Source organism: Chiloscyllium plagiosum, chromosome 31 (genome assembly GCF_004010195.1).
Source record: "Chiloscyllium plagiosum isolate BGI_BamShark_2017 chromosome 31, ASM401019v2, whole genome shotgun sequence".
Lineage (NCBI taxonomy): Eukaryota > Metazoa > Chordata > Chondrichthyes > Orectolobiformes > Hemiscylliidae > Chiloscyllium > Chiloscyllium plagiosum.
The window spans coordinates 13,756,007-13,771,143 of record NC_057740.1 but is presented as its reverse complement, the minus strand read 5'-3'; the positions used below and the strand labels follow the sequence as shown (position 1 = coordinate 13,771,143).

The 15,137-nt window shown below is 42.5% G+C and overlaps 1 protein-coding gene across 3 annotated transcripts in view; it reads left to right on the top strand.

Moving 5' to 3' along the window:
- LOC122565227 (caytaxin-like) overlaps positions 1-12,141 on the top strand; it is a 45,775-nt gene extending 33,634 nt beyond the window's left edge. For all 3 annotated transcript variants that reach the window (XM_043720986.1, XM_043720988.1, XM_043720987.1), the window contains 3 exons: positions 4,643-4,678; positions 4,906-4,938; positions 9,353-12,141. In XM_043720986.1, coding sequence (XP_043576921.1) covers positions 4,643-4,678; positions 4,906-4,936 — 67 coding nt within the window. In that variant the 3' untranslated portion in view covers positions 4,937-4,938; positions 9,353-12,141. The remainder of the gene's footprint in view (positions 1-4,642; positions 4,679-4,905; positions 4,939-9,352) is intronic.
- Positions 12,142-15,137: the final 2,996 nt, after the last annotated feature.

Sequence of the window (15,137 nt, the reverse complement as noted above, 5' to 3'; positions counted from 1 at the left end):
TCAGAAATGAGAGAACGAGAATCCAGAGAAAGTATATTTGTATTAGGGTGAAAGGAAAGGCTGGTAGGTATAGGGAATGCTGGATGACTAAAGAAATTGAGGGTTTGGTTAAGAAAAAGAAGGAAACATATGTCAGGTATAGACAGGATAGATTGAGTGAATCCTTAAAAGAATATAAAGGCAGTCGGACTATACTTGAGAGAAATCAGGAAGGCAAAAAGGGGACATGTGATAGCTTTGGCAAATAGAATTGAGAATCCAAAGGGTGTTTACAAATACATTAAGGACAAAAGGGTAACTAGGGAGAGAATAGAGCCCCTCAGCAAGGAGGTGTTTGTGTGGAGTCATAGGAGATGGAGGAGATACGAAATGAGTATTTTGCATTAGTATTTACTGTGGAAAAGGATTTGGAAGATATAGATTGTGGGGAAATAGATGGTGACACCTTAAAAAATGTCCATATTACAGAGGAGGAAGTGCTGGATGTCTTGAAATGCATAAAGGTGGATAAATCCCCAGGACCTGATCAGCTGTACCCTAGAATTCTGTGGGAAGCTAGGGACGTGATTGATGGGCCTCTTGCTGAGATATTTGTATCATCGATAGTCACAGGTGAGGTGCCGGAAGACTGGAGGTTACCTAACGTGGTGTCACTGTTTAAGAAGGGTGGTAAGGACAAGCCAGGGAACTATAGACCAGTGAGCGGTAGGCGTGATCTATATGGACTTCAGTAAGGCGTTCGACAAGGTTCCCCATGGGAGACTGGTGAGCAAGGTTAGATCTCTTGGAATACAGGGAGACCTAGCCATTTGGATACAGAACTGGCTCAAAGACAGAAGACAGAGGGTGGTGGTGGAGGATTCTTTGTCAGACTGGAGGCCTGTGACCAGTGGAGTGTAACAACGTAGAGGACCCAGCACCGATCCTTTTGTCATTTATATAAATGATTTGGATGTGAGCCTAAGAGGTATAGTTAGTAAGTTTGCAGATTACACCAAAATTGTAGATGTAGTGGACAGCGAAGAAGGTTACCTCAGATTACATCAGGATCTTGATTAGATGGGCCAATGGGCTGAGAAGTGGCAGATGGAGTTTAATTCAGATAAATGTGAGGTGCTGCATTTTGGAAAAGCAAATCTTAGCAGGACTTATACACTTAAATGTAAGGTCCTAGGGAGTGTTGCTGAACAAAGAGACCTTGGAGTGCAGGTTCATAGCTCCTTGAAAGTGGAGTCACAGATAGATAGGATAGTGAAGAAGGCGTTTGGTATGCTTTCCTTTATTGCTCAGAGTATTGAGTGCAGGAGTTGGGAGGTGATGTTGCTGCTGTACAGGACATTGGTTCGGCCACTGCTGGAATATTGCGTGTAATTCTGGTCTCCTTCTTATCGGAAGGATGTTCTGAAACTTGAAAGGGTTCAGAAAACATTTCCAAGAATGTTGCCAGGGTTGGAGGATTTGAGCTATAGGGAGAGGCTGAACATGCTGGGGCTGTTTTCCCTGGAGCATCGGAGGCTGAGAGGTGACCTTATAGAGGTTTACAAAATTGAGGGGCATGGATAGGATAAACCGACAAAGTCTTTTCCCTGGGGTGGGGGGGGGGGCGGGGGGGAGTCCAGAACTAGAGGGCATAGGTTTAGGGTGAGAGGGGAAAGATATAAAAGAGACCTAAGGGGCAACTTTTTCACGCAGGTGGTACTATTGCAACATTTAAAAAGCATTTGGATGGGTGTATGAATAAGAAAGGTTTGGAGGGATATGTGCTGGCAGGTGGGACTAGATTGGGTTGGGATATCTGGTTGGCATGGATGGGTTGGACCGAAGGGTCTGTTTCCATTCTGTACACCTCTATGATTCCGTTTGTTTCACTTTTATTTCATAATGTGGTTTCTATTACTACAGAAGAAATTTTGGGATCAAGATAATAAGGTTAGGCCAAACTGATCTGAACCAAATCTGAGTATTTCCATCATATTTTTGATAATCACATCTGCAGGGACACCATTAATCTTCTCCTGAACATTCTCCCTCCTTTATATCTGTTTCCATATTGTTCATGTCGTATGGTGTTTTTAGCTACCATATTCCTGGAATATCTATTAGAATATCTATTAAAATAAACTGTTTCTATGAAGTGAATTTGTCTGAAATGTCCAGTCCCTCTCCTCCTCTGCTGACTCCAGGTGGGTGCCAGTTTCTACAGTCACTCTTTTTCAAAATTGGCCACATTGTGAGAAGCTGAGAGGGAGAGTGGCAACTGGCTTTTTTTTTTAAAATGAGGAAGTGCCAGTTCGCTCATAACCAAAACTGACCCTGTTCATCACCCAAAGACAAAATTAACAATATGTTAGAGATCGGGTTGTTAAGAAGGTGATTGGCACACTTGCATTCATTGCTTAGACTTTTGAATTTGAGAGTTGGGATTTTGGAAAAGCAAATCAGAGCAGGACTTATACACTTAATGGTAAGGTCCTGAGGAGGGTTGCTGAACAAAGAGACCTTGGAGTGCAGGTTCATAGTTCCTTGAAAATAGAGTCGCAGATAGATAGGATAGTGAAGAAGGCATTTGGTATGCTTTCCTTTATTGGTCAGAGCATAGAGTCGAGAGTTGGGAAATCATGTTGCGGCTGTACTGAACATTGGTTGGGCCACTATTGGAGTATTGAGTGCAGTTCTGGTCCCCTTCCTATGGGAAGGCTGTTATGAAATTTGAAAGGGTTCAGAAAAGGTTTACAAGGACATTTCCAGGTTTGGGGGAATTTGAGCTATAGGGAGATGCTGAATAGAACATAGAACATTACAGCGCAGTACAGGCCCTTTGGCCCTCGATGTTGTGCCGACCTGTGAAACCAATCTGAAGCCCATCTAACCTACCCTATTCCATTCTCGTCCATATGTCTATCCAATGTACTTTTAAATGCCCTTAAAGTTGGAGAATCCACGACTGTTGCAGGCATTACGTTCCACGCACCTACTACTCTCTGAGTAAAGAAACTACCCCTGATATCTCTCCTGTATCTACCACCCCTCAATTTAAAGCTATGTCCCCTTGTGCTAGTCATCACCATCTGAGGATAAAGGTTCTCACTATCCATCCTATCTAACCCTCTGATTATCTTTATATGTCTCAATTAAGTCACCTCTCAACCTTCTACTCTCCAACGAAAACAGCCTCGAGTCTCTCAGACTTTCCTCGTAAGACCTTCCCTCCATACCAAGCAACATCCCAGTAAATCTTCTCTGAACCCCTTCAAAAGCTTCCATATCCTTCCTATAATGTGCTGACCAGAACTGTACGCAATACTCTCAAGTGTGGCCACACCCGAGTTTTGTACAGCTGCAGCATGAATAGGCTGGGTCTGTTTTCCCTGGAATGTTGGAGACTGAGGGGTGACCTTGTGGAGGTTTACAAAATCTTCAGGGGCATGGATGGGGTAAATAGACAAGGTATTTTCCCTGGGGTGGGGGAGTCCAGAACAAGAGTGCATAGTTTTATGGTGAGAGCGGAAAGACATAAAAGGGAATAAGGGGCAATGTTTTCAGAGTGGTACGTGTATGGAATGAGCTGCCAGAGGAAGTGGTGGAGGCTGATACAGTTACCACGTTTAAAAGGCATCTGGATATATGAATAGGAAGGGTATAGAGGGATATGGGCCAAATGCTGGCAAATGGGACTAGATTTGGTTAGGATATCTGGACGGCATGGACGAGTTGGGCCGAAGGGTCTGTTTCCATGCTGTACTTCTCTATGACTCCATGACTCTTATGTTGAGGTTGTACAGGTTGTTGTTGAGGCCTCTTCTGGAGTTTTGGTCATCTTGTTATAGGATGGATATTATTAAGCTCAAGACGGTTCAGAAGAGATATACCGGGATGTTGTCAGGAATGGAGGATTTGAGCAATAAGGAGAGGCTGGATGGTCTGGGACATCTTTCACTGGCATGTAAGAGATTGAAAGGTGACTTTCTCCAGGTTTATAAAATCATGAGAAGCATATATAAGGTGAATGGCAGGTGTCTTTTCCCAAGGATAGGGGATTTCAAGACTAGGGGCAATGTTTTTAAGGTGAGAGGAGAAAGAATTTAAAGACACGAGGAGCAATTTTTTTAGTGAGTAGATTGTGTGTGTGGAATGACCTTCCAGAGGAAGTGGTGGATGTGGGTATAGTTATGTTTAAAAGACATTTGGGTAAGTACATGAATAGGAAATGTTTGGGGGGATATGGGCCAAGCGTAGGCAGGTGGAACTAGTTTAGTTTGGGGATTATGGTCAGCATTAGTTGTACCATAGCACTTGTTTCTATTTAAATGCCTTTAACGTTGGCAAATCCACTACTGTTGCAGGCAATGTGTTCCACGTGCCTACTACTCTGAGTAAAGGAAATGTCTGATACCTGTCTGACTGTGACTATATCAGGGATGACTGGGTGGTAAGCAATCTGAGTGAGGGTGGAGAGATTCTAATTGAATTTCACCTCTCTACCTCGAGATGCAAAGGAAGGAATTTGTCCAGTGAGAGAACATGACCTGTAGAATGGGTCCGAGAAGCTGGTGTAACAGATTTAGCAGTGATTGCCCTGTGCAACAACACAGAATTTCTGTCTTAATAACAAAATTCACTGTGTTTGATTTTTTTTTAACAGAACAGAAGATGGTCAGTCCGTGATTGAGAGAAACAGGTGATTATACAGCTAGTAAGGTAAAAGTTTATAGATCTGTTACATAATCTGTGAGGAAACAGTAAATTTTCGGAAATTTAATTTGAATGAAGTTGGTGTGAAGCAAAGGTAAAACCAGAGAATATTGGAAGTTCCTAGATGACCAAGAAAAATAACATTAGATTTTGGATAGCGTTTTTGTAACAACTATATAGGAGCTAATGGGATTTTTCTTCTCTCTAACTCAGATCTGAAGCTGCAGCTGAAGAGCAGGAGTAAAGGTCTGTACCTTGTGGTTCTCACAGTGGGGTAGTCATGATGGGCCAATGGCCTTCTCTATTGAGAGTGAAGATACCAATGCAGTGTCATTATATCTGGAAATGTAAAATTTTCAAAATGTAGCACAGTTCATATTTATAGAACATACCTTGTATCTTGTAACATCAGTCTTCCTTTTAAAGATAAACCTTTATGTTTGCAACTACTGTCTTGTTATCTATTGGATCAGCCAGAGAACCCTCTATGGCTCATGTGTCAGACAAATTGCTGCTCATTCCCAGCTTGTCTCATTTCTCCAAAGTTCTCAGATTTTTATTCACTCGTATGACATGCGTGTCTCTGGCTGGCTAGCATTCATTGCTCAGCCCTAGTTGATCTTGAGAAGGTAATGACTCCGTGAACTGCTACAATCCACTGCTGTACATTGGCCCACAATGTCCTCAGGGAGGGAACCTTGACCCAGTGACAGAGAAGGGATGGCAATATATTTCCAGGTCAGGATGGCGAGTGGCTTGGAGGGAACATGCTGGTGGTGGTGTTTCCATGTATCTGCTGCCCTCTTTCTCCTAGATGGAAGTAGTCGTGGGGTTAGAAGTTATTGTCTAAGGTTTCTTTGCTGAATTTCTGCATGGGATCTTGTAGATAGTACTGCTGCTACTGAATGTTAGTGGTGGAGAGATTAGATGCTTGAAGAGGTGGTGCCAATCAAGTGGGCTGCTTTGTCCTGGATGGTGTCCAGCATCTTCAGTGTTATCAGAGTATTGTTGGGGAGTATTCCGTCACACTTCTGACTTGTGCATTACGGAAATTGAATAGACTATGAGGAGTCAGGAGGTGAGTTATTTGCCACAGTGTTCCTAGTCTCTGACTTGCTCTTGTAGCCACTGTGTTTGTATGGCAAGTCTAGTTCAGTTTCTGGACAATTTCTGTTTCTGGGATTTTGATAGTGAGGGATTCAGTGATGGTAACACCATTGAATGTTCAGGTGTGATGGTTAGATTGTCTCTTATTAGAGATGGTCAGTGTCTGACACTTGTGTGGTGCAAATGTTATTTGCCACTTGTCAGCCCAAGCATGGTTATTACGAGAAAGTGAGGACTGCCTCCCCTTCCACTCCACCAACCTAGAAATACAACGCATCATCCTCCGCGATTTCCGTCACCTACAAATAGACCCGACCACCAGACATATATATTTCCCTCCCCAGTCTGATCTGCATTCCACAAAGACCATTCCCTATACGACTCCTTTGTTAGGTCCACGCTCCCCACCCTCCATTCCGAGCACTTTCCCCTGCCACCGCAAGGAGTGTAAAGCCTACGCCCACACCTCCCCCCTCACACCCATCCAAGGCTCCAAAGGATCCTTCCACATCCGACAGATTTTCCTGCACCTCACACACATCATCTACTGTGTCCATTGCTCTCGATGTGGTCTCTTCTACATTGGGCAGACAGGATGCCAATTTACGGAACATTTCAGAAAACATTCTGGGACACGCACACGTTAAACAATCTCACCACCCTGTGGCCGGACACTTCAACTCCCTCTCCCACTCCGCTAAGGACATGCCAGCCCTAGGCCGCTTCCACTGCCAAAGTCTAACCACCCAACCTCTGTGGGAGGAACACATCATCTTCCACCTTGGTACCCTCCAATCACACAGGATCAATGTCAATTTCACCAGTTTCCTCATCTCTCCTTCATCCCACCTTATCCCAGATCCAAGCCTCCAACTCGGCACTGCCGCCTTGAACTATCTTACCTGTCCATCTTCCTTCCCACCGAAAAATGCTCCATCTTCTGCTCCAACCTATCACCATCACCCCCCCCCCCACCTTCATCTATCAATTGCATTCCCAGCTACCGCCCCCAGCGCCACCCCCCCTCCCATTTATCTCCCAGCCCCCTTGCCCTTCACCCCTCCCCAACACACCATTCCTCTCACTCCCAATGAAGAGCTCATGCTCAACATGTCGACTCTCCTGCTCCTCGGATGCTGCCTGACCAGCATTTTCAGCTCAAATATGGATATTGTCCAGATCTTACTGCTTCAGTAAGTGAGGAGTCACAAATGGTGCTGAACATTAGATCAGCAGATCAACAAACATCCCCACTTCAGACCTTATGATGGAGGGAAGGTCATCGATGAAGCAGCTGAAGATGGTTGGGCCTAGGACACTACCCTAAGAAACTCCTGCAGAGATTTCCTGGAGCTGGGATGACTGACCTCCAACAACCACAACCATCTTCCTGTGTGCCAAATATGACTCCAACCAGTGGAGTGTTTGCCCTGATTACCACTTTTGCTAGGGGACTCCTTGATGCCACACATGGTTGAATGTGACCTTGATGTCATTTTGCCAAACCTGATACCTAATCCTACACTCCACTCTTTCTTGCCAGCACTGATTTACATTCTGTCTGTCATATTGTATTTCAAATCCTCATCTTCAAATCCCTCCCACCACCTTGCTGCATCCTATTTCTGCAAATGCTTCCTTGTGTTCTCCAGTCCTTTTGTTTGCCATCTCTGTTTACCCCGTTACAATTGTGGATCATTCAGAAGCTTGCTCTCTCAAGCCAGCTGCCTCACCTCTCTTTCTTTAATAACTTTGTCAAATCCCATCTGGTTAATCAGTGTCATGCCACCTCTCCTAACCCTGATTGAGCCCCCAAATCCAGCATCTACTTTTGATCTTTCTGTGGGAATGCCTTCAAATGTTTGCTAGCTTAAATGTATTGCGTACTTTCTTATTTAGTGAGTTATCTCAAATTTAGAGCTTGTGCAAATTGGTACACATTTAATACTTTATAAATCTTATTTTCAATCCACTGTTCTTCAATTAACCGCTTTAATTCTGAACTCTTTCAAGTTGATATAAATTCTTAGCCATATTAGGCACTCTGGTGCTGTGAGGATCCGCAATCCTGCAGGACTCAGTCTGACCACCAAGGGGCATCTCAACACAAAGCAATGCATGGTTAAAAATCACACAACACCAGGTTATAGTCCAAAAGGTTTAATTGGAAGGACACCAGCTTTCGGAGCGTCGTTCCTTCATCAGCTGGTAGTGGAGGGCTCAATCCTAACACACAGAATTTATAGCAAAAATTTGCAGTGTGATGTAACTGAAATTATACATTGAAAAATTGATTGTCTGTTAAGCCTTTCATCTGTTAGAAACAGACAATCAATTTTTCAATGTACAATTTCAGCTTGTTGGAGTTAAGCACTGTACCTTCAGTATTTTCCAGTCTTCCTGTCTGTCCACGCAGATAGTCATTGTTGTGGTGTCTCCCTGTTCAGTAGGCTACTGAGAGAAAGGCTGTGGGAAAGACCCATTGATTTTCTCAACCAAGATGCAAACAGCTGTCCCCTTTCCTCTCAGATCCGGTAATCTGTGCCTGAAAGTGGAGGAAAACTCTGAATATTTTTGCTGCAGCCCCAAGCCCTACACTGTTGTGCATTTCTGATCAGAGATACATCAGCAATGCATTCCAAATAAATCTGTGAATCAGGACTTTTGTTTGACTGATCTACATTTGAGGGGAATGTGGATAAGCTCAAGATGGAGAAAGAGAATATTTTGATAAAACCAAGACACAGTTTCAGATGGTGGGGGGGGGAATTCATACTAAATCTGATCAAAGGGATGAATGGTCTATTTTATTGCTATGTGATTGGATCAGGACAATTTCTAAATTATAAAACTCACCTACTGAAATAAGTATATGGTGGGGGGGGGGGGCGGTTTAAAGTGAAACCCCATCGTAATAGATGCAGGCAGAAGGGATGGACATAGATCTATTATTAAACTTATTATTCAGTTACCCCCACTCCCAAACTTCTGTCTTGTCCAGTGCCTCACACTGAGGTGTAGATCTCATTGATTCTGTCTTACCTCTGGTACCTCTGATATGACTAATCTTTACGTACAAGCCCAGGCAATGTGTGGTGTCAGGATATTCCACTGTAAGGGCATCATATGTTAGAAGTGATCTAATCCAGCCCCCATTGTACCTGTCCATTTCACAGCGGAATCACTGCAAGGTGATGATGAATGGGAACCACACTGATTATGCCCAGCTGAAAATGTGTTGCTGGAAAAGTGCAGCAGGTCAGGCAGCATCCAAGGAGCAGGAGAATTGACGTTTTGGGCATGAGCCCTTCTTCAGGAATTATGCCCAGTGCCAACTTGGGGAATATCAAGAAAATGGAGGGTGAAAGAAATGGGAAATTTTAATTTTGGTCCATTGGGATATTCCTGGTCTACGTAACTGAGTTTCCTATCAGGACACCTGGGAAGCTGACAATTCATGCATGAGATATTGAAGTTCATGGTTAAGTGTAGGTATTCAGTCAGGATTATTGTAATGTATCAATTGTGACCAGTCTGTATCTTTCCATTTTAGGAAGCTAAGAACCTTCAAATCAAAAGCTGGAATTCAGAGAAAACTGGATGAAGTTCATGACAAGAAAGTTCTTTTGAAATAATGTGACCAAGTTTGATGGTTATAAGAATTGACTTTCACTCTCTGCCACTGATTCCAGGATGCAGACACTGGGCCCCGAGTTCATTGGAACTCAGTTGCCATTGATCAGGCCATTTTAGCATGACATGGAGTTTCTTATGTCATAACCATGAAAAATATGTGGGATATGGTCATAATCCTATTGCCAAAAGAGTACCCTAAGCATAGCTGTTGAGAATCAACTCATATCTCTATTTCTTCCCCTAATTTACTAAGCACTGATGTTGCCGTACTGTGGGTTCCATGGGCACCGATTTCCCTCCAATACGCTGAATCTTTGTTGGCTTCAAGGCTGATCTGGATAATCTGTTGTGCAAGTGTCAAAATCCAAACTTAATTCTCTCCTTAACCAACTCTTACACGAGAGTCGCTGACTAACAATCCAATGAAGGCAGTAGGTTTTCCATGTAAGCAAGCCTTAGGTGTTCTTTGCCAGTTCTGTTGTATTAAAGAGCTCTACAAAAGGATTCTCCACTTTCAGCAGTGATGGGTCTGGGAAAGATCATATTGCTACATTTCAGCTTTCTGTTAAGGCAGAATAGGAATCTTTTACAGTATTTGACTCATAATTACTCGAGGCTGACATTGGTGCATAGGCAATTTTTTTGATTTTTTTCCACTGAACAGCACCACCCTGACAACATATAATATTAAATATAAAAATGACTAAACCATGGATGGGGGTTATGGAGGAGAGTGTAGGGGAGGGGTAGGTAAAAGAGTCTATAACAGTGCATCATTAATCTGTAAGGTGATCTCAGAAGTTTTAGAATTCTATTGTGGAATAAAATAAATGACGGTGAACACAATATGTTCTTCCTGTGTGACCAGGAGTGTCTCTGAGTCAATCTCTGAGTCAGTCCCTGGCCTCTACTAGTTAGCTGATCACAGCTGGAGTGGCAATGTAGGCGTTCAATAGTCAGCATCTGTGGGGCTTTGTGGAGAGGGCATTGGTGATGTGGGGCTTGTTTTAAAGTGAATAAAGACAGTATCTGTCAGGTATCCTACTCCTGTTCACAGTTCAGTAACTCCTACTGCCAGTTTCTGGGATGTTAGGGGACAAAAAATGTCAAGAAGGTGCCTGTGATCCCATTAATGATTGAGGGAAGGGCACTAAAAGACAATCATTGCCTATGGAAACTACTTACAGCAAGTCAGTGCTTTGAGAGGAAATAGGCAGAGGGAGAACTACAGAAATGCTGTTTCACTGGATTAGTAAGGTGAGAGTGGAAGGCATGACTGTCTGAAGATTAACCTGCTGTGGTGGCAGAGAGTGAGGGCTGACCAATCAGGTGAAACAAACACCCAGCTGACAATCAGATTGGTCAAATAAGTTGAAAAATTCCCAATTGATGGGTCAGTTACTGCAAGTATTTTTTTGTTGGTTTAATAATTCTCGTTGTAATCATTGTTCACTTTGAATGTATTACGTGTACAGTTTTAAAACCTTTTTAATTTTCATTGTCACTAATTGCTCAGAATTGTTGACTTAAATTCAAGCTCTTGTCTAACATGCTTGCTCCCTATGCTGCAGTGTGACCAGCCCAGTGTGTAATTAACAGCTGCAAAAATTGTAAAACTTGCTGGAAATATTTGTCCCACTTTGTGATCTTTAAGACAACAACATGATAATTTGTTACCTATTGTCTACACTAGAACTTTTAGTGAACAAATCTTGTGGAACTCCTTGATGGATTTTTCTTGAACACCTTACTGTTGAGTTCTTTCAAATCAGTGGGTTTTTTCAGTCTCTGTCTGTGGCTTTTCATAGGAACACCTGTAACTTCCCCCAAATGGTGCGATTCTGCTCCTGGGAAGTGGCAAAAGTCATGGAATTGAACACTCTTAATACAGCAAAATGCTGCAGATTCTGGAAATCTGAATTTTTAAAAATAAAGTGCTGGAAAGGTGCAGCAAATGCTGGTTGCACGAGTGGAGAAAGAAACAAAGTTACCACTTACAACTTAATCTTTAATCAGTAACATCCTTTCGCTTTGTTACTGGGCAACAAGGAGGGCATAGGAATCAATCCAGCTTTTGTTGATGTCCCAGTTCTTTTAAATGGAGCTCCTGACGTAGATAGAGCACAGGTTTGCCCAAATCCACAGGTTACACGTGGCTCCTAAGACAAATGATAAATTCCACATTATGTTGATCTCACAGATTGATTAAAAATTGAAGGAAGTTGCATTGGGTCCGAGGAGGCCTCATTTGGGCCTTCAGGAAGCCATCTCCCCATCATTCAGTTTGATTGCTCCATTGGCCTTTATTCAAGATCAGACTGGTTGTGGGGCTTTTAATGAAGCTAAGACAGAAGGTGCTGTTGAGAGGCAGATCAATCCCAGAATGTGAAAAGATCATTTTAAATCAAACGAGTAGTTTTACGTTCCTTCTGTTAAAGGCCCCGTCCTGCACTTGGCAACACCTAAGGCAGCATGATTGAATCCAGCAGCTTGTTGTGGACATGTGGAGCTCAGACCCATTCCTTCATGGAGCAGTGTTGCAGCATTCCTGAGTGAGTTATTGCCAAGGGTTTTGGCCCTGTTTACAAAGTTAGTGATACCGTTAATGTAAACTGGATATTTAACCAGTTGATGCCTAATGTTATGGCTATTCAATGTTTTCAGTTGTTATAAAAATAAACAGTTGGCACAGGTGCCATGCAGTCATTGTTGAGATGAACGTTTTTTTGGCAAAGAAGTCTTCTGTCTTAAAAATATTTTACTTTTGGTGTCCCCTGAATATCTGTTGTTGACTCCTCCTTTCCCACACCCACCCATTATTTCTCAAGTGCTGACTTTCATCTAAAATCAGTTCCTTTTCTCATGTACACTATCATAGAATCCCTACAAGAGTGGGAACAGGTCCTTTAGCCCAAGTCCACACCAAAGAAGACTCTGAAGACTAACCCAGCCAAACCCATTTCCCTTCCATGTATTTACCTCTGACCAATGCACCTAGCCTACACATCCCTGAATACTATGGGCAATTTAACATGGCCAGTTTACCTGACCTGCACATCGTTGTGATTGCGGGAGGAAACCGGAGCATACCCACGCCAACACAGGGACAACGTGCAAACTCCACACAGACAGTCGCCCAAGGCTGGAATTGAACCCGGATCCCTGGTGCTGTGAGGCAGCAGTGATGACCACTGAGCCACCCTGCTGGCCTTCATACCCAGCTTGACCTCAACTCCCCCCCCCCCCCCCCCTTTCTGTTGACTCATGTAACAAAATTGTCAGTACTAGATGAGCAGAAATTACTTCCACTGAAACACTGGAATATTGAAACCATTGTCTTAGGTCCACACCACAAACTCTGCATTTTCCTTGAAATTATGAGGCTGAACCAGACTGTTCAAAGTCTTAGTGTCAGACTTGACTTCAAATGAATATTCAACTGCACATTTGCTGTAAGTTGTGAATTTCCACTGCTGGATGAGCTGAGCTAAGTGCAGAGTGTTACACTGCTGAAACCCTCACCAATATCTGTTCCCTCTGGACTTCATTTGTGAAGCACCCATGGGTTTCCTCTGGGTGCTCCGGTTTCCTCCCACAGTCCAAAAATGTGCAGGTTACGTGAATTGGCCATGCTAAATTGCCTGTAGTGTTAGGTGAAGGAGTAAATGTAGGGGTATGGGGCTGGGTGGGTTTCTCTTCGGAGGGTCGGTGTAGACTTGTTGGGCTGAAGGGCCTGTTTCTACACTAAGTAATCTAATCTAATCATTCTTCCAGTAAACTCTTGGCTGACCTTCGCACATTTTATCTTTTGTAGATTGTCTCTTCAAAAACTCTGCCGCCTGTGTGTACTAATTTGCACTAAATACTATTTACCCATTCCTCCGTGCTTCCTGCATTGGCCCCAGCTAACCAATGCCTCAATTTTAGAATTCCCAATCTAATTTTCCAATCCCTCCTTGCCTTTATCTGTCTAGTTTTTGTAATCAGATCCTCTTTCAACTCCTTAAAACCTCCTCTCGTCAAGCTTCTCTCCGTCTGCTCTAATGCCTCCTATGTGGCCCTTGAGTCCAGTTTTGTTTTATAATGTTCCTGTGAAGTGATGTAAGAAATTTTGTTAAAGTCACCATAAAAATACACAAGTTTGTTCATTACAACGGTAATCCATGACTCAGTTCCTATTTGGAATAAATGGCACTTAAATTTAACCCACAAACAGCCTACGTCAACAAGTTTGCATTACATTTGCTAATCCCTCAAGATGATTTACATGAGCTACTGGAGAAATAAATTGGCCCTTATTTTTCAAGAATCATGATGAGTGAACAAAATTTATTTTTTATGATTAGAATCATATCAGCACTAATAAATAGTAAATACATTTATAATTATCAAAATAAGTAGCATTAGTTACAAAAAAAGTCATTTCTGTTCTAAATTGTATCTTAGTTCAAAAGTAATTCTGTTAATCTACCATTCCCAATTATTTACATAGTAGACTTGTGTGTCCTTATTTCATGGTACACTGTAATATTTATTTTTCTCCTCCTGTATATTCCATTTCAGTTCAGTTATCAAAAAATAAAAATATTTTCTCCTTTACCTCCCATGTTGGATTTATAATACCTGCTGTTATCCAAAGCAGTGCTGAAGTTACATGCAAAACTACCAAGGTATGTTTCCCCAGTGGCCAAATCTCTAGAATCCAACCTCTGAACTGATGAATGGAGTGAATATATGCTGCAAGTAATTAATTTTAAATCTCAAGATAATTCTTCATTTAAGAGGCTCAATTGGTCTAAAAGACTCACTCTACCTATTAAAGTATTCATAGAATTCCTTCAGTGCGGAAAGAGGCTTTTTGACTTGATCCTTTTGAAAAGCATCCCATCCAGACCCTGACTTCTACCTTATCCCCATAACCCTGCATTTATCATAGCTAACCCACCTAGCCTGCACATTCCCTGCTGCCCCCCCCGAACCTTCAGGATACTACAGGGCAATTTAGCAAAGCCAATCCTCCTAACCTGCACATCTTTGGAGTAAAGGGGGAAACCAGAGCATAACATGGGGAGAATGTATAAACTCCACATACACTGTCCCCTGAGGCTGCCATCAAACCCAGGTCCCTGGTGCTTTTAGTACACATCATAAGGATTTCTGCAGTCAACTTGGGATGCTACCTCTGTCAGGATCAGGCAGGATCTTCTAATTCTGATTGTAGGCTGACTGCTATTAGAGGGCATTGTTGTACAGATGATTGTCTCTTGATGATAATTGATTCCAACACATTTATTAGGATGATGACTTAATGATGTATAATTCCCATTTTTAAAATTATAATTCCTTCTGAATATAGTTAGAATACAATGACTAAGAGTGGTGGACTGATAGACAGAATTCTTCACATTGCTCCCTTGCTATGACAAAATGGGTCTAGTTACAAAGAAAAAATTTGGACATCTCCTAATGCTTTTTATAATGGAGTGATCAGGTGTCAGTTGTGACACTGGGTAGTTACTGCTTGGCTGTTACTATGTACTGCTCAGACAGCCTTAATCTTGGTTCATTTACACGCACTGTATTAAACACAGGTCTCCTCCAATTGTAGTGAGAGTTTAAACAAATCTTGGCCAAACTTTATTTTTCTTTCAGCTACTAGTACTCTGTGGGAAGCTAGGGAAGTGAATGTGGACGCCTTGCTG